This window comes from Anomalospiza imberbis, chromosome 6, assembly GCF_031753505.1.
Source record: "Anomalospiza imberbis isolate Cuckoo-Finch-1a 21T00152 chromosome 6, ASM3175350v1, whole genome shotgun sequence".
In the NCBI taxonomy this organism is placed as follows: domain Eukaryota; kingdom Metazoa; phylum Chordata; class Aves; order Passeriformes; family Viduidae; genus Anomalospiza; species Anomalospiza imberbis.
Window position 1 is genome coordinate 3988994 of NC_089686.1, and position 25460 is coordinate 4014453.

The window sequence follows — 25460 nt, forward strand, 5'->3', positions numbered from 1 at the left end:
AATAAATTTCAACATAGGGTGGGTTTTGCCTGACAGCTCTTCTTTCTGGGACTGCAAATCCGGAAGACATGAAGGTGGATAGCTCTTTGTTATGACATATCAAAATAACCAAATTCTGGGTCTAGAAAAAGTCCTTTGTTTTCATGGCAAATGTATTTGGAACTGGAAAATGTGAATAAAACTTGTCAATCCAAGCTAGTGCTTTCTTACCTAACAGAATGCAGTGGTAAGTAATTTGCTGTGGCTGGATGAGGAAATGGCAAGGTGATAATACTTCTTTGGTGACAGTACTCTTACCAAACAGATCAGCTGTGTTGATCTGTTTCAATCAAGCATGAACATCATTTGTGGTAAATAAAAATTTGTCATTTCATGTCCATGTTGTATTTCTACCTAGCACATATGTGGAAATACAGGTTAGTCTCTGGTTGGATCTTGTCATCAAAAATTCAGTGGACAGAAGTTTACTGATGTCATCAGTAAAGTATTAACCTGGCAAAACTGTCCTCGGTGCTTCATATTTCAGTGGGTATTTCTATTTATACCGTTATCTTAATTTTTTTGCAGGTTGGGAGATCTACAGAAAGTCCCATAGACTTTGTAGTAACAGACACTATTTCAGGAAATCAAAATACTGATGAAACCCAGATTACCCAGAGCACCATCTCCCGATTTGCCTGCAGGATTGTTTGTGACAGGATCCCACCATACACAGCAAGGATCTTTGCAGCTGGCTTTGACTCGTCTAAAAATATATTTCTTGGTGTAAGTACTGCTAATAATGATGTTACGAGCAAGCTCTGGTTTATATTCTGTTACTTTCAAGCCCCCAAATCTCCTTGTACTGGTTGATAACTTGTACTGTCATTAGACTTTTATTACTCCGGTGCACCCGCTGCAGTGTTAAGTAGAAACTGCAGTTTTATGTGCCTGAGTTATCACCAGCAGAGACTCGTGGTCATAATTGTCTTTAACAATGAAGCTGCACTTTAGGAACTGTTAGAGGATTTTCTTTAGGTTGGTTTGATGTATTTCTGATAGTCACTGTGACTGTCACACGTAGGAAAAAGCAGCCAAATGGAAAAACCCTGATGGCCACATGGATGGATTGACAACCAACGGGGTGCTGGTGATGCACCCCAAGGGAGGCTTCACGGAGGAGTCCAAGCCCGGGGTGTGGCGGGAGATCTCCGTCTGTGGGAACGTGTACACGCTCCGGGAGACCAGGTCTGCTCAGCACAGGGGCAAACTGGTAAGTGGGAAGTTGCTGGGTTTTGGTTTTTGGGGTTTTTTTTAATTATTGTTGAGGTTGGGATTGAAGGTACTTGAGACAATAATTCGCGTTCGGACTCAGGTGTTTATTATGTTTTGTCAATGTTACAGTCTTACAGCAGTGAGTTCTGTAGTTTTTCATTAACAAGGCACAGAAATGGTTAACTGACTGTTGTTACAAGGTCTTTTAAGGCTAAACTATCTAATTAAGAAATGACACCTAAATTATTTTCACTTTTAACCCAATAACCTCTCAAAGTCCGCACTGTGGACTTTTCTGTCCAACTACAAAATACCACCCAAATCCATGGAGAAGAAGGAAGAAGGTGGTAAAGAAGAACAACCTGCTTCTGCCCTAAAACTTCTATCTTGCTTCATATTTATTACTATATTCTAAAACCCCAAACTCTTACGTTTTCCACCCTGTGATATTACACACTTCTAACCAACTACACACCCGTAATCCCAGTGCTATCAATCAATTTTGGAAGCCTGTTCCACGGCTTCAATCAAATGTAGTATTCTGCAGGAAGTCAGAGTCTGTTTGTACAGAAAGTCTAAAAATTTTCAACATCCAGAACTCCAACAGGAAGCGACTGAAATGAATCAAGGGGTACTGTAGATTCATTCTGGTCAGAGAGAGAGAAAGCTAGATAAGCTTTCCCATGAATCAGTCTGGGAAGTTTCAGGGGGCTGGAGACAAAGGATGATAATCAAATGGAAACAATCCACAGGTGGTGTTTTGTTACAGGCTGTTTTCCCATAAGGTTGTTTACAAATGGGTGTCTTCTCAATTAGCCAAAGGTGATGGTGTTTTGATTAAAGGACCAATCAGGTCCACCTGCAGTGAACTAGAGTATAAAAAGGAATGAGCTCCTTATAAAATTATTATTAGCCTTCTGAAAATGCATGGAGTGTGTCACTCTTTATCCATGTCACTTCAACGGTGACAGGGTACTTGTTTTCCTGGCTTTGAATGCAGGCAGGTACAGGGTGGCTGTCCCCGAGCAGTGGCACTGTGAGCGTGTAAAGCTGTGTGTTACAGCAGATTTTGCACTGCTGTTCTGTTCCTGAGTGTATGGGGGAACACTCAAAACTTTCTGCTAATGCCACTTTTCCAGCTGAAATAGCACAGAGTGTAAAAGCTAAATAAACTCTGCTCTTGAATGTTCTCCTGGGACATGGGGATGTCTGGAATGCTGCATGGGGAGCTGTCTTTTGCAGTACTGCCAGAAGAGTCCACTTTTGTGCAAAAGCAGTTTGGGTAAGGCAGCTTCTGTTTGATTTACCTGCCACTGGGAAGATAAGAGGAGCCCTGGAAGTATATTATTCCTGTTTTCTCCTGTGAGGCTTTGCTTTCCCAGAAGTGAGAGATTTCAGCTGCCAGGGACCTGTGGCACATAAAGCCAGGAGAGAAGTTCAATGAACTGACTTTGCAACTCTGCCATGGGCTTTGCAGAAAAGTGACTGCAGAAAGAGTTAGGGGAATGGAGCTGGGCTGCTCTGCTTTCAGCAGACACCCTTCAGCACATAAATTGCTTTGTCACACGGATGGTGGCAGGCATATGTTGCCTGGGGACCTGGGCAGATGATGTGGCAATTGCAGCCTTTGTACGTGGTTAGCAAAACACCTTTTACTGCTGCTAAAGAGAGGCACAGCAAAACAAATGAATCCCCCTCCCTGCATCCAAAACGAGTTGAATTCTCATTTAAATAAAATTGCATGGCACACTGGTATTGATGTGATCGGTATTCGTTGATTGGGTTCATAAAAACCAAATGCAGGCTGTATAATGAATTGAACACGTTGCATGTGAGGGAGCTTTTTGTTTTGCTGTTTGTGAAGGAATTATCTGAAAAGAGCATCAGATCAAGGCTTCTCTCATCTCTACTTGAACCATTACATTTTTCTGCTGGAATTACTTGGCACTGGTGACCTCTTATCTGTAGTCTGTATTGTACAACTGAGGTGTTTTGTGCAAGGATGATCCACAGTTAATCTGTGAATTTAAACTGGATTAAAGTGTAAAATGCTGAATTGGTTGTCATTCATAGTATTCTTAGGCAGCTGTGATAATTTCATGTGACCTACTTAATGTATTTGTTTGTATTTGGCTGTTTGTTCTGCATTAGTGGCATTTTCTGCATACTTTCTGTGCATAGCAGGTCTGTTTTTCTCTTTAATTTTATAAAGAGTCTTTTTAATATATATTCATCATTAATGAACCGATAGCAAAAGCATGGATTGCTTATATGCTTGTGGCATTAAAATACAGAATATTTCAGTCAAGTACAATGTGTGTTTGGCATAATCCCTTGAAAATGTTGTAAGTACCTGCTTTTAATCAGAGAGAAGCCTCTAGGCAGTGCACGCTGGGGCTGCGTTTGCTTGGAATACCTCATTAAATAAGAGGGCTAATGAGTGGGGTGGGTAATTGTTCATAAGCTGAGCCTGTGTGACTTCAAATTTGTCACCTGAGAAATTCAACTGGTAATTCTGTCTGCTGCAGTGCTAAGCCATGCAGGTACCTGTGCTGCTGAGGCGCACTCTGGGAGCTCATGCTTCTGCAAAATGCTTGACCCTTGCCACAACCCCAGAACAAATGGTATCTGAGAGGCAGGACAGCTGGCCTGTCCTGGGTAGCAGGTTTTAGTCCAAAAAGGACTGTTTTTTTTTTTTAAATATATGAGCAGATTCAGTCAGCATTATGTGGGCAAAGAATTCCAGGAGAGAATCCGCTAATGCAGCCCTCAGGGAATGGCACGTCTTTTCTTCAGTCTATCAGGACTTACTGAAATATGACAAAGGCACAGAGAATCAATATTGGAGAAAAAAACGTGTGCTCAGGGGCCCAAAGACTGTATCATAATTTATATTGCAAATGCAAATCCCCTGTACAAGCACAGAATAAGAGACCAGTGCTCGTTATAATCCTAGATATAGGTTAGGAGGTGAGGTGGATTCAGGACAACAGTAAGACGAAATTAAGCAGGTTAATGCTGAGAAAGGTGATGCGGTGTCTGTAAAATCTCCCAGGCTAAACAGCCTCCCCTTGTGTCCTGCCACCAGGTAGAAAACGAGACCAACATCCTGCAGGACGGCTCCCTGATCGACCTGTGCGGGGCCACCCTCCTGTGGAGAACGGCGGACGGGCTCCTGCACACCCCGACGCAGAAACACATCGAGGCGCTGCGGCAGGAGATCAACGCCGCCAGGCCCCAGTGCCCCGTGGGCTTCAACACCTTGGCCTTCCCCAGCATCGACCGCAAGGACGTGGTGAAGAAGAAGGACGTGGAGGAGAAGCAGCCTTGGGCCTACCTCAGCTGCGGCCACGTGCACGGCTACCACAACTGGGGCCACCGCAGCGACACGGAAGCCAACGAGCGCGAGTGCCCCATGTGCAGAACCGTTGGCCCCTACGTGCCTCTGTGGCTGGGCTGCGAGGCCGGCTTTTACGTGGACGCCGGGCCCCCCACCCACGCTTTCACCCCCTGTGGACACGTGTGCTCCGAGAAAACTGCCAAATACTGGTCCCAGATCCCGCTGCCCCACGGGACTCACGCCTTCCACGCCGCCTGCCCCTTCTGCGCCACGCAGCTCTCCGGGGAGAACAACTGCGTCAAGCTCATCTTTCAGGGCCCCATCGACTGAGAAACCACATGGCAATGACCACAATAAAAGTTTTCTTTAACGGTTTACTGTGAAGATTTTTGCCACTAACTCTAGATTTTACCTTTTTTTATAATGTTGTTAATAGGGGTGGTAGGGCGGGGATGGGGGAAGCGATGAGGAGATGGAGGGACTGTGGTGGGATTGGGATACATTGATACCTGGAACTTGACAGATATCAGTGGTGTTGCATGCTCGAAAGCAGCATATTCATGGAGTCTTCTTGGTCAAATTGTAGTATATTTGTAATCTTTTTATTAGTACCCTGGATCAGAAAAAGGTGTCTTAAATGATTTTTTTAAGCTAAGATTTTTTAATGGAAAGGTTTTTTCTTCTAAACTTTGACAAGCCTTTAAAACCTATTTTTCAAATCTAGAAGGAACATACAGAATGTAACTGTCTTTAATTTGCAATATAATTTAACTTGAATAGTTTCTCAAGGAGCAAATACAGAATGTGTGGACAACCCATAGGTGAATGTTCACTAGAGATAATTGGATATGTAAGATAAAAATTAGCTGCCTGAAGTGTAGAGGATAAAAGCTATTAAAATATCTATTATGGTATAACACAGCTGGCCAGAAAGGCATCAAATATTACTTGAAACTGAGGAAATCCTGTTTGCATTGATTTCCTTTCAGTGTAGTAGATATCCACTGGCTATTAGGTATGGGAGATGGCTGATTATTTTCTGTTGGTTCGGTTTTTTTTCCATTTAACCTGCATCTGGTGAAACCACTTTACTCTTTTCCATACTTAGCTCTGGGGTTTAAGCTGATGTTCTGTGTATGTGTAGCCTGGCCTTTTTATTTCTGCTTTGCTTGCCCTCAGTGCTCCTTACCCAGGGCCTTTGGGTGAGTGGAGGCCACAGATTCCCAAAATGGTTTGGGTTGGAAGGGACCTTAAAGCTCATCAGTTCACTCCCTGCCATGGCAGGGACACCTTCCACTGTCCCAGGTTGCTCCAGCCTGGCCTGGGACACTTCCAGGGATCCAGGGGCAGCCACGGCTTCTCTGGGCACCCTGATGGAGCCAGAGGCGTGTCCAGGCTTTACTGCAGTGATGAAGGGGTGGTTTAGGTACAGCTGGTACAGAATTTATTTACATCAACCTGAATTCAGGAAAGCACTTAGTCTGTCTTTAAATCTGAGCCCACGGCTGGGACTGTTTAGATTCTCAAGAGCTTCAGTGCATTACAGTTATTTGCTGTTATGTTTTGAAATAAAAAAAAAAAACAACAATTTAAAATAAGTTATTTTTTAAGCTCACTTTAAAGCATTTTCACTAGAAGGGAGAGCATAATTTCCAGTTCAGCTGAGCATTTTTGTTCACTTTTCAACTTGCTGCCATCTGTCACCTTTCGTTTTGCAGATTGAGTTGTGTTTGTATCTCTTTTTTCCCCCAAATGTTTGCAAATCAAACAACATTCAAATGTAATCAAATATATGCACCAGGGTGGTACATCTGAAGTGGATCACTTGAAATTCATGACTTTTTAAGAGAGCTGATAAATGTTTACTATGGAAATAATTAAATCAGAATTTCATATGAGGTGTACCCTGCCCACTGTTAGACTAATTTCATGCAGAATGATAAATCTTTGATTTGTGGGGTTTTTTTTTTCTTTATGCTTTCTGTGCTCTTGGTATCTGAGGTATCAATCTATCCAGGTTTTAAAAAAAAAATTTGGGAGAAATCTATAAGATCTCTAGATGAAATTGATCATTCAAGCTCAGTTCTGTTTAATCAACTATAGCTTTTCACTATATTTGTGCCCTTTGTATAAATATATAATTTATATGATTTTAATATATTCTGTATATATATATACTTGAATTGGCCTGTTCATATTTTGGTTGTAAAATTGTTTTATAGTTAACCTTATAAACATTTTACATGTCCCTTGCCAATGGTGATGGGATTTTGTCTGCTGCTGTTTTTAGTATAATTTTGCTGTATACATGTTCAGCATTTTAATAATTTGAAAATAGCTTTACTTTTCATGCTTTTGCTGTTAAAAAAAAATAACTTTGCAGCTTTTTTTTTTTCTAAAAGCCCCAAACTGTACAGTTTTTGTCCCACTCAGTGATTGGAAACAGGATAAACCTTGTTAACCTATATGCTTCTTCCTAGTGCCTTTTCAAAGAGATCCTCTTGTGATTCCATATTCCAAGTCCTTACTCCCAGCCTTGTGGCTCATCTCCACGGAGAGCAGCAGCCCCAGCCAGGTGGGGAAGAAATCCGGACACGGAGGTGCCTCTTCCTCAGCCCTAAGGCCGTGCAGGTTCCTCAGGTCCCACAGTCACTCCTGGTTAGCAGATACCTCATCTGGGAGAGGTGGCCTCATTCCTCCCTCCCTGCTGGACTCACTCCCTGCAGCTCCCCTCCCCGTGTGGCCCCGAGGCTGAGCTGAGCAGGGTCTGCGCCTGGGGTTGTCTCCTCTGAGCCCCCAGGGATTGGAAACACCCAGGCACCACCTCGCTCCCCCAGCTGCTGTAGTCCTTCCCTTCACTTGCAGTTTAATTGCTGCTTCAGGGCTTCATATCCCTTCTGTTCCCTGTGGAAAGCGAATGTACGGTGTTGGAAGAATCCTCTCTGGAAACACAGCACACCATCAGCCTTGGTGTGTTTGGCGTGTGTGAAGCAGAACACTGGAAGATGGTTTGTATCCAAGGGAGGTGTCTGTTTGAAACTGTTTAAAAAGATTTTTTTTTTCCTTTTGCTGTTGGCAGTGCTGTGTAACACAAGGAATACTGCAGGAAGGAAAACTCTCAGAATCCCAGAATGGGCAAGGCTGGAAGCGACCACAGGGGCTCATCTGGTCCCACCTCCCTGCTCAAGAAGGGCCATCCTGGAGCACACGGCACAGGATTGTGTCCAGATGGCTCTGGAATATCTCCAGTGAGGACAGTGCACACCCTCTCTGATCTCTGTTCAGGGCTTGGTCACTGCACAGGGAAGTTCTTCCTCATGTTCAGGTGGAACTTGTGGGCATCAGTTCCTGCTCGTTCCTCTTGTCCCGCAGAGCAGAGCCTGGTCCATCCTCTTGGCTCCCCCTTCAGATATTTATACACAATGATGGGGTCCCCTCTGTTGTCTCTTCTCAGGGCTGAACATTCCCAGCTCCTTCAGCCTTTCCTCCTGAGAGAGGCTCCACTCCCTTCATCCCCATGGGAGGATTTGCCCTCTGCTGTTCCTGCTCCAGCGACTCCGTGTCCCTCCCGTCCTGAGGAGCCCAGAACTGGGCACAGCACTCTGGGTGTGCCTCAGCAGGACTGAGCAGAGGGGCAGGATTCTTTTCTGGGAAGCAATTTCCCAAGGTTTGTGTGGAATTCAGGGACTTTGCTGTTCAAATCCAGGGTCAGTCCTACAGAGTTGGATTTGCTGGGGAGGCAGAAGAGTTTGTAAACATGATTTTCCTCAAACCCTGCTCTGGAGCATTCAGCTCTTAGCCCTCACCTTCCCCCAGCTCCATAAACACCTCCTCTGCTCTGGTACCTCAACAGGAAAAAACAGTTTGTGGATAAATAAAATTAGAGTCAGTAAACTTGAGAACCACGCTCAGGTTTATTCATTATTTCAGTGTTACCATGTTCCTTGCATCCCATTTCCAGTGCTGCCAGTGTATTCCATAAGGATTTTTTTATCACCTGTTACTGTTGGTTCTATTTGGATGCCTCAAAAGCAGCTTTGACTGTGTAACTTAGAACTAAAAGTATTTTTCTAGTCTGATTTTTTTTTAAAGATGGTATCTCTCAAATCCATGGAGCTGGAACACTTCCCTTTTTCCTGGCAGCTTTTTGGGAGAGTGCTGAAGTCTAAATAAAATGAGTGATGAACACTGTTCTTACTGGGAATTGTTGTCCAGTTATACGAGACAGTTCACACAAGACTGTGTTTTATTCATTATTTTTTTTCCAAATGTGGTCATTTTGTGCATCAAGCTACAGTCATAGTACTGTACAGGCCGAGTAATTAAAGAAGAATCTTTTTTTCCATTGTGAGGGTGGGAATGGGGATCAGAAGAGAAGAAAGCCGTGGTTGAACTGGTTCCAGAAGGGACAGATCCACCTTGAAGCAAAGGAACTGCTTGGAAATGTGACTGGAGCTGTTGCTGCTTTCAGACCTCATCCATGCCCTGCAAAGGATTCTCATGAGTTTGTTAGGAAGTTCTGGGATGCTTGGAAAGCCCGTGACCTTCCCAGTGAGACACTCCTTGGTGTTTTAGTGGCAGTTCCTGGAATCTGAGGGTTTGACTTCAGAGCCTGAGCAAGGAGCCAGAGATGCTGAGTGTGTCATACTGAGAAACTGCAATGGAACTGTGAACAGAACTTAATTATATTTTAGGGCTGTGGTCATTCTCCCTTTAGTGCTTTTGCCATAACTGGTGACTTCCTCACCATTTTTCATTCTTCTGGAAGTAGAAAGAAACTTCTCCAAGAGCATCATGTTTCTGCTACTCCCTCCCACAGTCTTGACACTTTCCTGTGGTTGGAGAACCATTGGTAAGGATGTGGCTGTGGTGAGGACTGACAGGCATTTAAATCCATTTTTAGCCTGGTAGGAATACTGACCTGACTCTTCCTCCTCATTTCCACATTTTTCACCCTCCTGTGGCTCCTTGGCTCCTCATTTTTTATTTATCCACACAGTTGCAGGTGCACGAATAAATACAGCTTGGAAGGAAAACAAGGGAAACAAACCCAGGGTTGCAGTGTCTTCTGACAGATTTTTCTCATTATTCTGGGTTTTCTAAGCACTGGTCACAAGTCTGCACACTCGGTGTTGTGAGGTAGAAGGACAAACGTAGAAGGTAAGGCTGGTTTTGGGGGGTGGGGGGTGGAGAGGGGGTAGTGTCTAGGATGGAGTCACAGTGGCTCTGCAAACTGTGTCCCACTGAGTGGAAGAGCAGTGGAGTGACCCTGGGCGGGCAGTGAAGACAGATCTTTATTGTCTCTGCTGCTCAGTTTTCATTTACTGGCAGCAGAGCAAAAATAGGAGCTGTTTGGACACCCAAACTCCAAAAAAAAAAAAAAAAACAATGTCTGTCCAGATGTCCTCGTTGGTGGCATATTTATGTTTTCCTGGTGGGCAAGCCAGTTTCTCCAAGTCACCTGAAGTCCCTCCTGCTGCTGTCCTGGGCATTAGGGATGGGAATGGCTCTGCCCTTGGATTAGATCCACGATGGAGAGCCCTTGGAAGGCAGCACAGCTGTAGGAAAAGCCTCTGCCACAGCCAGCCCTGTGTGATGGAGGGGTGATGTTTACCTTAAAAACAGTGTGAGCAGCTGTTCAACTTCTGGGTATATTTGTAAAATTGGTCTTTTTATATGCCGTGTGAAATGGACTGGAATAATTTCTTTTGCTGTTGTACCTGTGGAAGTACAAGCCATTTTACAGGGAAAAAAAAAATTATGAAGCAAATTAAAATATTATCTCGGTATTGTCATTGACTCCTTCAGTTTCTTTTCCCTGCTGGTTGGTTGTGAGAGCTTGACTGTGATTTGCAAAAAACCATATAAACAAATTCAAAAATAAACGGTTTCTTTTACTCTTTTATCCCCTTTCTACTCAGCAAACAAAACCTGAAGCCTTTGATTGAGGATTCTTAAGTATTGGAGGTAGTGGAGCGTATTCAGGTGTGAGTGCCCTGGAATTTCAGTTAATTCCCTTCCCGGATTTTTAAATTGAACTGTTTGTTTTCAGTGCCAGCTGCCTTCTTGCAGTGTTAAGGTAATTGCTAAATAAAAGCAATTTCCAGGAATAAGATGCTTTGTGACTCTTAAAATTAATTTCCATAATGGGAATTCAGTGGTTTGTTTTCCTTCTGTGTATTCTGTATCCCTTTTTTGCAGGTGGCTCCCGTGAGTAGAGGAGCTTCATTTTTTAAAAGGAGCTAAAAGGAATTGTCAGCCTTTTTTGGGACTTGGAAAAATAAGTGTTGGTGTGAGCACAGGGAAGGGAAATAAGGATATCTGCAGTGTTTTCTAGATGTGGTCACCTGCCAGCTGGCTCTTGTGCTTCCATGGAAGTCAAGAGTGCTAAATCCTTTCCAGGGAAGTGCTCCTGGGTGAGTGGGAAGCTTTGGGATGTCTGGGTGTAACTGTGCCCACCTCCCAGCAGAGCAGTGAACCCTTTTTCCTGTGGGATTGCTCTGTCCAGCTTCACTCCAGGACACTGTAAATGCACTCCTGATGGCAGGGATGTGGTCCTGGTGGATTCCTGGGCAGGAATTCTGTGCTTGGAGAGAGGCAGTGCACAGGGGAGCAGAGACAGGCTCTGCTGGTTTAAAATGGTTGAAGGCTGGCGGTTGGAGTGAGATGATCTTTGAGGTCCTTTCCAGCCCAAGCCATCCCAGGATTCCAAGGCAGCCTTGGAGCAGTTCTGCTGGGACCCTGGGTGAGGGGGAAGTTTCTGCTGCTCCTCAGAGGAGGGGAAGAGCCTCAAGGCAGGAGCAAAGGCTGAGAGGGAGCAAAAGGAGAGTTCAAAGCTGAGCTGCTGCTGCTGTAGCCCCAGCCTGGGGAGAGGGCTTAGGGAATCACTCATCCCATTCCACCCCCTGCCATGGCTGGGACACCTCCACTGTCCCAGGCTGCTCCAAGCCCTGTCCAACCTGGCCTGGGACACTTGCAGGGATCCAGGAGCAGCCACAGTCTCTGTGGGCACCCAAGAGTTTTTTCCCCAATCTCCCATCCATCCCTGCCCTCTGGCAGTGGGAGCCATTCCCTGGGTCCTGTCCCTCCATCCCTTGTCCCCAGTCCCTCTCCAGCTCTCCTGGAGCCCCTTCAGGCCCTGCCAGGGGCTCTGAGCTCTCCCTGGAGCCTTCTCTTCAGGCTGGACACCTCCAGCTCTCCCAGCCTGGCTCCAGAGCAGCAGAAGTGTCCCCGCTCATATCCTAAAGCAGTACCTCAGTACCCCTCAGGACTGACTCTCTGTGAGCTTGTTATGCAGATTGTGTGGATTTTGTATCAATTCTGTCACGGGTTGTTTTTTTAATTGAAACCTTCAGCTTATTCTCCATTCAATTTATGCAAGACAACAGGACCACACATCATCCTAATGATCCCATTCCCTTGCTGCTTTTCTCCTCATCCCTCCAGCTCCCTGATTAAAGATGTTGTGGTCTCTTTTTTCAATCCCCTCTGAAGACAGCATCAATTCCTCTCTGTGTTACCTGGCTGTAAAATTTCACTACTTACTCACTGCAGCTTGTGCTGCTGGGAAATCATCTTTGTGAGAGGTTTCCAGGGTGTCTGTGGCTCCTGCTTTCCTTTGCCTTTCAAAGCATGGCTGTATGGATGCATAATTTTAGGAGGAACTTAAGAAATCTCTTTCATGTAAAACTAAGGCAGACAGAAGTTTGACAGAGGAGTCTGAGCCTGATGGTTCTTTTCTTTTCCACTCGCTGAAAACTCCTGTCTGAAGACAGGCTTGAGATGAGAAAAGATTTCACAGCAGAAAGGAATTCTCTAGAACCCCAGTTACAGCAAGGCTTAAAATCCTCGATGTGCTTGTAAATAATTAAACAATTACATATGCAAAGAAATGCTCTTTGGGGAGTATTGCCCTTAAATGCTGTCCTTTTAAAGGAGCCTGGCCTTTGAACTGAGCCCAAATCTGCTAATTCTGGTAGGAATTGTCCTCTGCAAGGACAGAAAGGGAGCTAGGGACCAGAAATGGGATGTGCTGTGTGGGTTTCTGGGTTTCCTCAGGGATGGTGTCTGTGCCCCTGCCAGGCTGCTGGGACCCAGCTGTGGCTCTGCACAGCCAGCTGTGTGCCAGCTGTGCTCGCAGGGACAGGGGGCACGGCCTGGCCTCAGCCCCAAGGGGGACAGGATTTAGATTGAGGTGCCTGTCAGAAATGCAGCTCAGCTGGGCAGGGAGAGCAGGGAGCAACATCTGGCACATCTGGGGTCTGTGGAGCATCCCCTCCCCTCTATTTCTCCTTGATTAAATGGAAGTGAGGAGCCAGGGAAGGGCTGGAGGAAGGGAGAATGGGCCAGAGCAATTCCCCTGATGAGAGGGTCCAGATGAGGATTAAGCTGAGTTTTGTCCAAACTGTGTCTGCACACAGGGAATCTGTTCTGGCTTTAGATGTGGTTTAGCAAACCTTACCCGTGAGTGGGCCTGGAGGAATCATGGAATGGTTCGGGTTGGAAGGGACCTCAAGGATCACCTCATTCCACCCCCTGCCATGGGTAGGGACACCTTCCACTGTCCCAGGTTGCTCCAAGCCCTGTCCAGCCTGGCCTTGGGCACTTCCAGGGATCCAGGGGCAGCCACAGCTTCTCTGGACACCCTGTGCCAGGGCTTGCCCACCCTCACATCCAGCAATTCCTTCCCAATATCCCATCCATCCCTGCCCTCTTTGTTTGTATTCAGTCCCCCTTGTCCTGTCCCTCCATCCCTCATCCAAAATCCCTTTGCAGCTCTCAGTGGCAGAAAGGCACCAAGGGGTGCTGCCACAGCCATCCCTCGTCATGGGAGCTGCATGGGCACCTAAAGCCAAAAAAGTTCACCTTTCCCAGGGGAAGGCACAAGCTAACAGGAGGACAGGTTTGACTTCTGGCTTTTCCCTGCTCAGCCCTTGGGTTGCCTGGTTTTCATTTCCCCTTTCCTGTCCAGAGAATGGGAACTACAGGGATACCTGGCACTGCCTATTTGAGGTTTTTCTTAAAAAAAAAATAAAACTGGCTTTTCACTCAATGGTTTTATCCCCTCCCTGCAAGCAGATAATAAATGTGTCCCCTTTTTCAGTGGGAATGTTCTCTGCAGAATCCAGTGTCTTCCTTCAGGTGTTTGTTCTTCCTTCACCCTCTGGGTGCTCCCAGGAGTGTTGTCCCTTTGGCAGGATCTGTTTTCTCCCTTCCCTCCCTTCCCATCAGGATACAGCACCCTGTATCCTGGTTATGGATTGGATTATGCCCTTTTCTGTTGGATTGTGCCCTTTTCTGTCCCAGAGGTGGGGCAACTGAGAGGCATTTTAAAAACTTTTATTCCATTTTCAGTCTCATGTGAAGGGTGAGACAATACAGATGTTTTAATTCACACCATCACAATCAGAAGCCAGCTATTTCCTAATTACAATATAAGTGTTTCTTGGCCTGTCAGCTTTAGTCACCCCATGCTGTAGATGCCTTAAAGCCAATCATCTAAAATTACCCCTGGTGGGTCCTACTACAGTGCATCTTCAATAGTTCTGTTTCTCCAAAGTATCTGGTCTAATTTGCAAGGCCATCCTTTCACACTTGTTTCCAGTTCCATTTTCTACAATTTTCTACAATTTCCCACCCCAGCCCAGCCCTGGAGTCCTCTGGCTGGGCCCTGGCTATGGAATCCTCCTGCCTCTCCCTTGGCTGGGAGAGCTGTGCTGGCAGGGAGCGCCGGCCGCTCCTCGGGAGCAGAGCCAGGGTCACTCCCAGCCAGATCAGGAGCGTTTGGGGGTTTGAGTGCCTGTAACTGAGCGTGTCTAGACAGCCAGGAGCCTCCAGTGCAGGGAGCAGCGAGTTTTCCAGGCAGTCCCTGGAGCACCAGGGCAATCTTTCCTCCCCAGCACATGTGGGACGGATGTTGGTGCTCACCGTGGAGGATCCCGACAGCGAGAGGTGACAGTGACCTCCTTCCCACTGTGACATTCCTCAGGACATTCCCGTGTCCAGTGAGTGCAGAAAGGACTTGGACACGTGTGGAGCAGCAAGAACCTGAACTGGAGAGACTCCAGGTGTGATGTGTCCATGCAGGATCCAGCTCAGCTGCTCGGGTCTGTTGAGTCCCACCTAAAGACTCATTGCAAGCCTGAGATTTCCAGCACATGGAAGCACACAAATATCCAACCCCCTTTTTTCTTCACTTTTCAGGCAGTAGAAGAGGAGGTTCCTATTTAAATATAAATAATTCAAAGCCCCCAGTCAAGAGGCAGGGTCTGCAGCCTCAGTGTCAGGGTGTTGTATTCAAAGGAACAATTTGTTGTCTACATCCTAAAAGTTATCCCATCCAGCTCCCAGGGAAGGTAATTTTTGCTGGTTTTTGCTCAAAAATGCAAAGCTCCACTGCCGCAGATTGCTTTAACTAGAAAAACTTTGGATCTGGATAAAGTTTTCCCAACTCAGAAAACCGCCACCAGTTGGGTGTAAGTAAATGTAAGTAAAATCCCTCCTCCATCAGGTTCCAAACACAAGCGTTGGGAGTGGTTTGGTCCTGCAGCAACTCACAGCATCTTTATCTCAAGGAACAAAAGCAATTAAAATACTCAAAGCATCCTTAAGGTGACATTTTACAGAAAAAATCAGGGCTTCAATTGGACTCACCCCAACCAGGGGTGAGTTCCGACATTCAATGACTCCCCAGTGGTTCTGGTTACTGGAGACACCACAGGGGCCAGCAAACACACCAGAAATTCCCTCTAAAGCCCACAGTCTTTTCAAGTGACTCAGGGTGCCAGCCTGGCTGGGAGCAGAATCCAGACCCTGCTTGCAGATAATGGAGGATTTGGCATCTTTTGTATTCAAGGTCTGCAATTAATGAACAGAGCCTGGGAGGAGAGAGAGCCCCGGCTGCAGCTCAGCACGCTGACCCTGCCCTGCTGCAGGGCTGGATGGAGCTGCTCCCCCTCACTGCTCTGGGCCTGCCCTTTTTTAAGGGAAGTTTTTGGAACTTTTGGGGCTTTGGTTTTTCTGTGAAGCACGGCTGTGTTTAGCCTGGGGGAAAAGCACCACCAATGTCTCCATGAGCAAGGATCAAAGCAGCCAGGTGTGACAGTCACGTCCTCTGGACAGAGAGACAGAATTCTGTCTCTCAGGAGAAGCACAGAGAGAAGAAGAGAAAACAATCTTTATCTCTGCTCCTTTCTTTTCCCCATGTGGAATGTGGTGTGGAGATTGTTTACCTGCAGTGATTGCTGGGTTGGATTCTGGTGAAGGTTGTTTGGGGTCAGTGACCAATGGGATCCAGCTGTGGCTCGGGCTCTCAGCAGAGTCATGAGTTTGTGAGTTAGTTAGACAGGTAAGTAAGAAGTAAGTATGTAGAACAGGATAGTATCTCTTTAAATAGTATATTAATGTAATGTAGTATAGTGTTAATAAAGCAGATCCTTCAGCCTTCTGATCTGGAGCCAGACATCATCATTTCTTCCCTGGATCTGGGGTTGCCACATTTTTAGTATAGCTAGGTGCTGCCCTTCCAACTCTCACACTGATGGATTTCTCTGAAAAAACCTCAAATATCTTGGGTTTGAAGCAGATAAACCCACAAAGGGAGAGCAAAGCATCTGATGGATGCTGCAGCCCGGGGTTTGCTTTGGAACCCTGCCCTGAGCACAGGTTTCCTTTGGGACCCTGCAGAGCATCCAGCAGCACCCAAAAACAGCTCCCAGCCCTGGGGCTTGGCTAAACTCTTCTTTCAGGAGGGGTGGGATGAGCGTTGAGCTCTCACAACTTCACTCCTTCTGAAGCTGTGACAGGGGCAGCTCGTGTCTCCCAGAAGCTGAGGTGTCAATATGGGGTTTTTTCCCCACAGTAATCAGCAGTTTCTGCTGTGTTTTTGTTACTGTTGACAGAGAATCACCCTAGGATTAGGCACAGGTTGGAGCTGTCTCCTGCTTCTCACTGCTGACTGTGTTGCTTATTAACTACCCTGGGTAGTTGAGTGTGTTAATTAGTGCTTGCAGGTGAAGGAAAATGAGGAATCAGAAGTTCATAGAACAGTTTGGGTTGGAATGGACTTTAAAGCCCATCTCATTCCAACCCCCTGCCATGGGCAGGGACTCCTTCCACTGTCCCAGACTGCTCCAAGCCCTGTCCAGCCTGGCCTTGGACACTTCCAGGGATCCAGGGGCAGCCACAGCTTCTCTGGGCTGAGCCCATGTCTCCCCACAAACACAGCCCAGCCACTGTCAATCTTCTTTCCCTTCAGCAGGATGAGATCCTTATGGTCCTTCCCACTCAGCTTTTTCTCTGCCCTTAAGACCATTTCTGTGCTTGTTCTGTGCCTTTTCAGGTTCCCTTGCTGGATCTGGGCATGTGGCTGTGCTGCTGAGCTGCTCAGTGGGACACTGGTGTAAGGTCACAACCAGCCTTGCAGTCCCCCTGTTGCCACCCACGAGGCACCTGGGAATTGTTGGGAGTTGCTGCTTTCGCTGAGCTGAGCTGAACCTGGTGGGATTGAGGCTCCCCTGGCTGCAGATCCCCACCCCATGGGGCTGGAATCCTCCCCACCTGCCAAAGTGCCCCTCCTGCCATCAGCCCCACATCCTCATGGAATCGCTGAGGTTGGAAAACACCTTTGGGACCATTGGGTGTAAGGATTTTGCAGCTCTGCTTTCCAGTGTCAGGGCTTTTCGATTCAAAATCCTTCTGAAATTCCTCTCTGGAATTCCCTGCTGTTGGTAGAGCTGAGCATTAGCTCGTGATGGAGAAGAACACTCGTGTTGGGTGCTTATTCCTGCACATCCTCCCAGTGGAGCCAGTTGTTCCTGCATTTCTTTATCCTTTGAGCTGGTTCTTGCACAAATACCTGTGCTTTTCCACCTGGGACTGACACCTAGTGGGAAAAAAAAAAACCTGTGTGATTCCTTTTGCCTTATTCAATCCCGGATCCACACTAAACCACCTTTCTACTTTTCCAGAACTTGCCTGCTAGCCACAATTAATTAGATGTCATTAACAGCACTGTGATGGCTCTGGGAGGTTTGTCACTCTGCACCCAACATTTGCTTTTCACTTCTCTCTTTTTCTCTTCTCTCTCTTCTTTATTTCTCTCTCTTTTTTTTTTTTTTTTTTTTCCCTGGTGATAACACTGAACTCTCTTGCAGTATTTACAAGGTGAAGCCTCTCCTTGGAGAATCCACCAGCATCCATCAAAGTCCCGGAGGTTTTTATTCCATGGTGATTAGCCGGGTGCTCCCGTGCAGTGCCAGGCGACTCATCCATCCTATTTAATCGGATTATGCAAAGTGTTTTGCAGGGAGGATGAGGCAGACACCTGGCACGGCGCTGGATGAGCTCAGATTTGGGGATGGAGATGCGGGAGCGGGGCACTGCTGCGTTCCCCGGGATGCCTGGGGATCTCCTTTAATTCCCTCAGCAAAGGGAGCAGGAATCAGAGCAGGAATCAGAGCAGATTTTCTTTTTCTCATCCTGGCTGGAGGAAGCTGCTGGGGAAAATGAGGATTCCCCCTGTCCCTGTTATGCACTTCCTGGGATACTCATTCATTCCTGGCTCATTTCACACACACATCCCTGTCACCCCAAAGAATCTTTTTCCTAGGATTTTACCTGCAGGTGTATGGCCAGCTCCTGATTTTCTAGCAGATCCAAATCTGTCAGAACAAAAAGAAACCTGGCACATGCCCCACCTTGGTCCCTGTCCCTGCTCTTAGCACAGGACAGGGGCCCCCAGAGCACCCTGAATTCCAGGCAGGATGTTGGATGTGGGGGCTGATTCCTGGAGCTCCCCACCAGCTATTATGGCATCATCCTGATTTTTTCCCCCCCCTCCTGCCTGCTTTGTTTTAAGGATTAACATCTAGAGCTGTGTGAATGTATCAGAATTGCAGCTTTTATTTTCCATTTTTTGAAGCCCACTTGGTTGCAGGGGGAAACATAACCCCGAAGAGAACACACATCAAAAGAAAGCCAAATATAGAACATTTTAAAAAATTAAGACAATTTTGAATAATAGCAATGTATGAGTGAGAGTTTTTAAAAAATCTGCTGACTTTGAAGGCAGTCTCATGACTTATGAATATTTAGAGCTGACAGTCCTGGATACAGGCTTTTCCTTGAGCTTATTTGGGAAAGTGGTGCTAAACTCCAGTGAGTGATGGGCTCAAAGCAACTCAGGGTGTCAGAGTCGTGTGAACTCAGCTCCTTTGGTTTTGGGGGGTTTAAAGGGAGGGTGATGTTTGACCATTCCATGGAATGCTTTGGGTTGGAAGAGACCTTAAAGATCATCCAGTTCCACTATCCCAGGTTGCTCCAAGCCCCATCCAACCTGGCATTGGACACTTCCAAGGATGAGACATCCACAACCTCTCTGGGCATCCTGTGCCTCCCCACCCAGAGGCATTGAGTTTTTGGGAAGCAGCCCACCCCAGGAAACCTGCTCCTCTGAGCATTCTGGATTATGGTCCTGAGCTTGGAAAGGAGACTGGGAGCTGGTTTAGCCTCCTGCATCCTTAGGAGACCCAGCTGGTCTTCCTAAAATGCTGTGAGATGTGAGGAGATAGCAATTTGGGGTTCATTTCCCCTTCAGAGCATGGGGGAATCAGAATCCCAGAATGGTTTGGGTTGGAAGGGACCTCAAAGCTCTTCTCCTTCCAAACCCTCTGCCACGGGCAGGGACACTTTCCATTGTCCCAGGCTGCTCAAACCCCCACCTCCCAGAAAGAATCTGGAGGGTTTTTCCTGGTGACTTTGGCAGGGGAAAAAGTGGAGCTGAGCAAATAATGAGCCAAGGGCGCAGCTCGAGGCCTTGCTGTTGGTTTTGTGATAAAGGTCCTGGGGTGCTCTATTCCCAAGGAAATACTGCTGCAATAAAGTGATTATAGGTTTTTCCAGATGTATTTAGGGTTAGGAGGCTAAGAGGAAATTCCTAGCTGAATTCCTGTCTGTGGGATAATGCTCTTTCCATGATCCTCCCTGCCAAGAATCACTTAATTATGAGTAATTAAAAAAAATAACCCAGCCTATAGCAGGGGCTTTGGTTTGGCTCAAAAATGCTGAGGGATTTGGGGACAGGAAAATGGAATAAGGGAATAAACAACAAAAAAATATTAACTGAGTGACCTTCTGTGCAGATGGGACTCGGCAAAGAGAGGAATGCTGGGGGAAAAGGGATGTCGGGGAGAGAGAGGATCTCCTCATCAGGGCAGGGATTTTGGCTGCAGGCAGAGCGTCCCATGCCCATGCTGGAGCCAGGGATGCTGCTTGGTTCCCTAAAAAAGCACAGCTCCTTCTCGCCAGAAGAGCTGCTCATTTCCCTCTTTATCCTCCCTGCCAGACACACACAAACACACCAAAAAAAAAAAACAAAAAAAAAAAAAACCAGTGTTTTCTGCAGGGATTTGGGATTGCTGTGATGGACCCAGGGCTGTTGGCTCGCTGGTGTGTGTAAAGATGCAGCTTTCCCAGGAAAACCTGATGTGTTTGGACAGGGGCTGGCTCTCAGATGAGGTGAAAAATCTGAGCCCTGGAGCATTTGTGGTCAAAATCTGAGGGGATTCAATTTAATTTTTCCCCTTCCCTGCCAGGGATTTGATTATGGACCCTCCAAAATGCAACACTTAAAGCAGCAAAACGATTCCAACATGAAACTTTATCCCTGAGAAATCAAAACTTTTGCTCAAGCCTCATCTTAAAGAAAACAGCAGAGGGAAGTTTTGAGATTTACACCCCTCAGCTGTGCCCCACCAAGGAAAGATTGGGTAGTTTGAAAAGTGGGGTTGAAATTAGCTCTTTGCTAATTGTTTGCCCTGGAGCTGGGCATCAAATGATTTGATTTTTGGTTTTGCTTTTTTTTTTTTTTTTTTTTTTTTTTTTTTTTTTTTTTTTGAGAGTGCTTCAAAACCACACAAAGATCTGGAGCTGTTGCACACCTGTGCTGGGTTTTGGGGATGGATTCTCTCATCCGTAAGTGAAGCATAAACCAAAGTGGGATCTTCCATTTTCAAGGGGACAGGGAGGGTTGGAACAGGGACATTTAACCCTGCCAGGGCTGTGGGCTTAAGCTCCTGGCAAGAATTTCTTCAGTTTTCTGTTAGGGTGGGTGCCCACAGCCCTGGGCAGGGGTGGATTTGTACCAGGAGGTCCAACCTGGAGGGGTTGGACGTGTTTCAATGAGATACACGTGGATATTGTGCACATCAAACCATTGAGGGCAAACTCCTGGGCTGAGGGACTTGGAAACATTCCTGGCTCTGTGGCAGAAGGGGAGGGAGCTGGAAGTGATGGAGGGAAAATATGATGTTGAGGGAAGAGGGTGAGGGAGGATGGAAAAGGAGGGACGGTGGGGTTATGACGACCACGGGGGCAATAAAACAAGTGTGAGGCTGGGAGGGAGCCTGGGGCTGTGATCTCCTTCCCCAGGTGTTGCTGCATCCATCTGGCTCTGTGGCCTGGATGCTGTCCAGCCAAGGGGAAAGGTGGGGAGGGAGCAATAAAAAAAATGCTGGTACCAATTGCATCTCTCCAAACTCAGAGTTGGGTTTGGGTTGGAAGGGATCTTGAAGTTTATGAAATTCCACCCCCTGCCATGGGCAGGGACACCTTCCACTACCCCAGGTTGCTCCAAGCCCTGTCCAACCTGGCCTTGGGCACTTCCAGGGATCCAGGGGCAGCCACAGCTTCTCTCCCCACCCTCACAGGGAAGAATTTTTGTGATCTATGCAAGGAACTTCCTGTTCCCATTCGATTTAGATCTGGGCAGAGGTGGGATTGCAAGCAGCCAGGCTGGAACGGACTGGGATTCCTGGGTGGGGCAGATGTGCCCTTGTGCCTGGCACTGAGGGGACAGGACCTCCGTATACCCACCAAAAACGTTTGGTCAAAGGTTGAACTCGATGATCTTGGAGGACTTTTCCAACCTCAGTGAGCCTGTGATTCTGTGACATGTGGGTGGGAGCAGGAGGTCATTGTTCCCCTGTACCTGGCACTGCTGAGGCCACACCTCCAGTGCTGTGTCCAGTTCTGGGCCCTCAGCTTGGGAAGGACGTTGAGATGCTGGAATGTGTCCAGAGGAGGCAGCAAGGCTGGTGAGGAGCTGGGAGCACAAACCCTGTGAGGAACGGCTGAGGGAGCTGGGGGTGCTCAGCCTGGAGGAAAGGAGACTCAGGGGTGACCTTATCACAGCTCCTGAAAGGTGCCTGTGCTCAGGTGGGGTTGGGCTCTTTCTCCAGGCAGCACTGACAGAACCAGAGCACACAGTCTCAAGCTGAGCCAAGGGAAATACAGGTTGGATATCAGGAAAAAGTTTTTTACAGAAAGGGTGATAAAGTTCTGGAATGGCTGCCCGGGGAGGTGGTGGAGTCCCCATCCCTGGGTGTGTTTAACAAAGCCTGGATGTGGCACTGGCTGCCAGGGTTGGGTTGGGGTGCTGGGGCTGGGCTGGACTCGATGATCCTGAAGGTCTCTTCCAACCCAGTGATTCTGTGAATTCTGTGGATGCCCAGATCCAGGGGCAGGACACAGCCAAATGCCTCCTCTTTGATCAAACCAGGTGCCAAGGCAGAGGAATGTGGGGAAAGCCAAGTGTTTGGTGGCCTGAAGGGACCCACTGGTTGCAGTTTGTCCCAATAGCCAGGAGCATCCTCCTGGAGGATTCATCCATCCTGATTCATCTCTCAGGGACGACTGGGAACAGCAAATTGTATCCTCACTCCCTTTAAAAACCGTTTTAAACCTTTCTGCAAAAAGCCTGTAGGTTTTGACAACACGCTCCTGGTGAAAAAAAGCCACAGCAACTGTGTGGAGCGGCCCTGGCTGCGATCCTGAGCTGCCTGGGAGAGAGCCAGGGGCACACGGATGCCGGAGGAATAATAAGGACGCGGCGGCTGCAGAGGGCAGGAAAATTTATTTTTGCAGGGCAGTAAAACCCACTCAATGCCAGGCTCTGGCAGGAGCTGAGGCTCTGGTTGTCTCCTTCCTCGTCTCCAGGTAGAGTTTTCCATGGATTCAGCCCTGTGCTCGGCACAGTGTGGTATTCACATTCTCTGATCAGAGAGAGACATGATTCTCTCTCCCAGGATTTTTCCTGGGAAGTTGTGAGACGCCGTGAGAAAGCTCAGAGAAAGAAGAAAACAATTCTTATCTGTATTGGCTGCGCCTGTTGTTTGGCACACGTGGAATGTGTTATGGAGATTGTTCACCAAGGAGTGATTTGTTAATTGGGCTCCGGTGATGGTTGGTTGGATTGATTGGCCAGTTGGAAAAAGCTGTGTCGTGACGGTCTGGAGGCAATCATGGGTATTTCTTGAGTATCTTTTGAGTATGATATAGTCCTAGTACAGTATAATATTAATGTAATATAATTTAGCTTAATAAAAGCAATTTATTCAGCCTTCTGCAACCCGGAGTCAGAGCGCAGGGGGGTCCCACTGCTTCGATGGCACAGCACATTCCTGCCATCCCTTCCTCCAGGTGGTGCTGAGCAGGGGCTCTCCTGGAGCTGGCAGGTTTTGGGGAGCTGTGGGAAAGAGGATCCCCCACAGGGAGCTCACTTTGTGTTTAACCCCTAAATTTGTGTTTAGTTTAAATTTGTGTTTAACCTCCACCTAAGTCACGGAGGAAGGGTTTATATGTGGCTGCTGCAGAGAGGGATGAGGGCATTTATCCTGCTCTGACTGCTGCCAGCGAGTATTCAGGCAGGGCTCTGAGCAGGGAAGGATTTCTGGATTTATGGGAGAGGGAGGACAAACGCAAGGCAGGAACCAGCTGGGGATATTCCCAGATCAAGCAGTTTAACCTGCAGGACTGAAGGCTTTTAGGGCTGGAGCAGGGGCACAGGCAGTGCCATGAGGGATGGCTGGGAGGGCACATCCAGGGGAAGAGCAAAACTTTCTGATGCCAGACAGCTGCCCTGGGGAGGAGGGGAGAGATGAACAGGGGTTTGGGGTGGGATTTGACACCCAGCACCCCAGGAGCTGCACGCCAACCCTGAGCAAGGCTGGCTGGAGGTGCAGGACAGGAGCAGAGGGTGCCTGCATCTCCCTCTGGCCATCCCAGGTGTGTCCCAGCACTGGCAGTGCTCTGGGTGCTGTGCTCCATCCCCTTAAGCCCATTTTTGAGCCCAGCTGGGTTTTTGCAGGTGGGGAGCGGTTGAGCTTACCTTGAGCACACCTTGAGCTCAATAAAAGCTGTTCTATCCCAGGATTCACCTTTTCCTTGAGCACACTGAAATCCTGGTGCACTGCCCTGCAGCAACCCCAGCTCTGCACCTTGTCCCCAAACTCTGCCCACGAGTCCTGCAAGTAGGTCCTGCCATCCTGGCTGATTTTCCATTTTAATCTCCTGTACTCTCAGTATCTTTGAGTCTTTACTGGCTTGGAAATGTCTTTTTTTTTTTTTTTAATTCTCTCTCTCCCTCTCTCACCCTTCGTGCTGCCATCAGCTTTCTGACACGAGGGTTTTATTGGAATAAAAGCAGATTTTTATCTCCCAAGCCTGTTTATTAAACCCTCTCCCTTCTTCCACAGTGAGCTACCACCCACCCTCCCGGACGTTTGTCGATTCAAATCGGGTTTAATCAACTCACAATATTGGACACAGTAAAATTGGATTTTTGAAAGCCCAATAAAGTTGTGCCACTGCTCTGGAGCAGCTCAGATTTCATCACATCGTGTCAGCAGCCACAAGGAACAGCCCATGAGAAACTCATCTGCCGGGAGCAGCAAGCTGCTAAAAATGGATGGAGCCTCTCCCGAAGAAATATTGACTATTAGTATTCTTATTAACATTCTGCTGTCAGAAATGACCAGTGGTAATAAATACAGCTGTATCTTTTCATCCCCCTGCCCATTCATCACTGTCTGCCTGAGCTTCCCTCGGTGCCCAACTGCTCCCCACTGTGCACATGACCCCATCTCTGCCCAAAAGGAGCTGTTTGCCCTCACGTTGTGTCCTTTATTATTATTATTATTATTATTATTATTATTATTATTATTAATTGTTATTATATTGTTTGGGTTGGAAGGGACCTTAAAGCCCATCCCATTCCACCCCCTGCCATGGAAGGGACACCTTCCCCTATCCCAGGTTGCTCCAAGCCCCATCCAGCCTGGCCTTGGACACTGCCAGGGACCCAGGGGCAGCCACAGCTGCTCTGGGCACCTGTGCCAGGGCCTCCCCACCCTCACAGCCGGGAATTCCTTCCCAATCTCCCATCCATCCCTGCCCTCTGGCACTGGGAAGCCTCTCCCTGTGTCCTGTCCCTCCATCCCTTGTCCAAAATCCCTGTCCAGCTCTCTCGGAGCCCCTGGGAATGGAGGCTGCAGATCCTGATATTCACCTGTGGATCCCAAAATTTCCACAAGAGATTTTGTGATTTGTTTTGTGGTTTTGTGATTTTGGTTCCGTGGAACCAAACCTTTGGGGGTTTGGGGCTGGGGATTCAGCATCACTTGTGCATTTAGCTGTGTGGGGTGATGGCACCCCTATCCCAACATCCCGATGTGGCCAACAGGACCAGCTTGGAAGGGACTTTGCTGCTCTGAAGGAGTTAAATATTCACTGAGCAGCGAGCGAGTGTCTCTGCTGCTGCAAAGCAGCATTTCAATGGCTGGGAACCACTGGTGACTGGCCACTTTGGGGTAAAAAATGCCACAACGGCAAACCAGGTTGTTTTGGTGGGCCTTTTGGGATGGGATGGGCTTTGCTGGGCAGAGCACAGCAGCGCATGGCCCTCCTGTGGTCCCCACACAGCAGGAACAGTTTACTTTTTAATTATGAAGAAGCACTAAAGCCCATTTTTAAGATATGTTTTGAATGGCTGCATCATAAATTCAGGTCAAAATACAATTTCTAAATTCTC

The 25460-nt window shown here is 47.4% G+C and overlaps 1 protein-coding gene and 2 long non-coding RNA genes across 4 annotated transcripts in view; 2 read left to right on the forward strand and 1 right to left on the reverse strand.

Moving 5' to 3' along the window:
- Nucleotides 1–6750, forward strand: part of PELI2 (pellino E3 ubiquitin protein ligase family member 2) — a 67755-nt gene extending 61005 nt beyond the window's left edge. The window contains exons 4-6 of the mRNA XM_068194919.1: nucleotides 568–765; nucleotides 1064–1252; nucleotides 4343–6750. Of these exons, the coding sequence (XP_068051020.1) occupies nucleotides 568–765; nucleotides 1064–1252; nucleotides 4343–4924 (969 nt within the window). The 3' untranslated portion in view covers nucleotides 4925–6750. The remainder of the gene's footprint in view (nucleotides 1–567; nucleotides 766–1063; nucleotides 1253–4342) is intronic.
- Nucleotides 1–10389, forward strand: part of LOC137476561 (uncharacterized) — an 81788-nt gene extending 71399 nt beyond the window's left edge. For both annotated transcript variants that reach the window (XR_011000417.1, XR_011000416.1), the window contains one exon: nucleotides 5978–10389. This is a non-coding gene — a long non-coding RNA (uncharacterized lncRNA). The remainder of the gene's footprint in view (nucleotides 1–5977) is intronic.
- Nucleotides 1–25460, reverse strand: part of LOC137476559 (uncharacterized) — a 340942-nt gene that overhangs the window by 235416 nt on the left and 80066 nt on the right. The gene's annotated exons all lie outside the window — the stretch shown is intronic.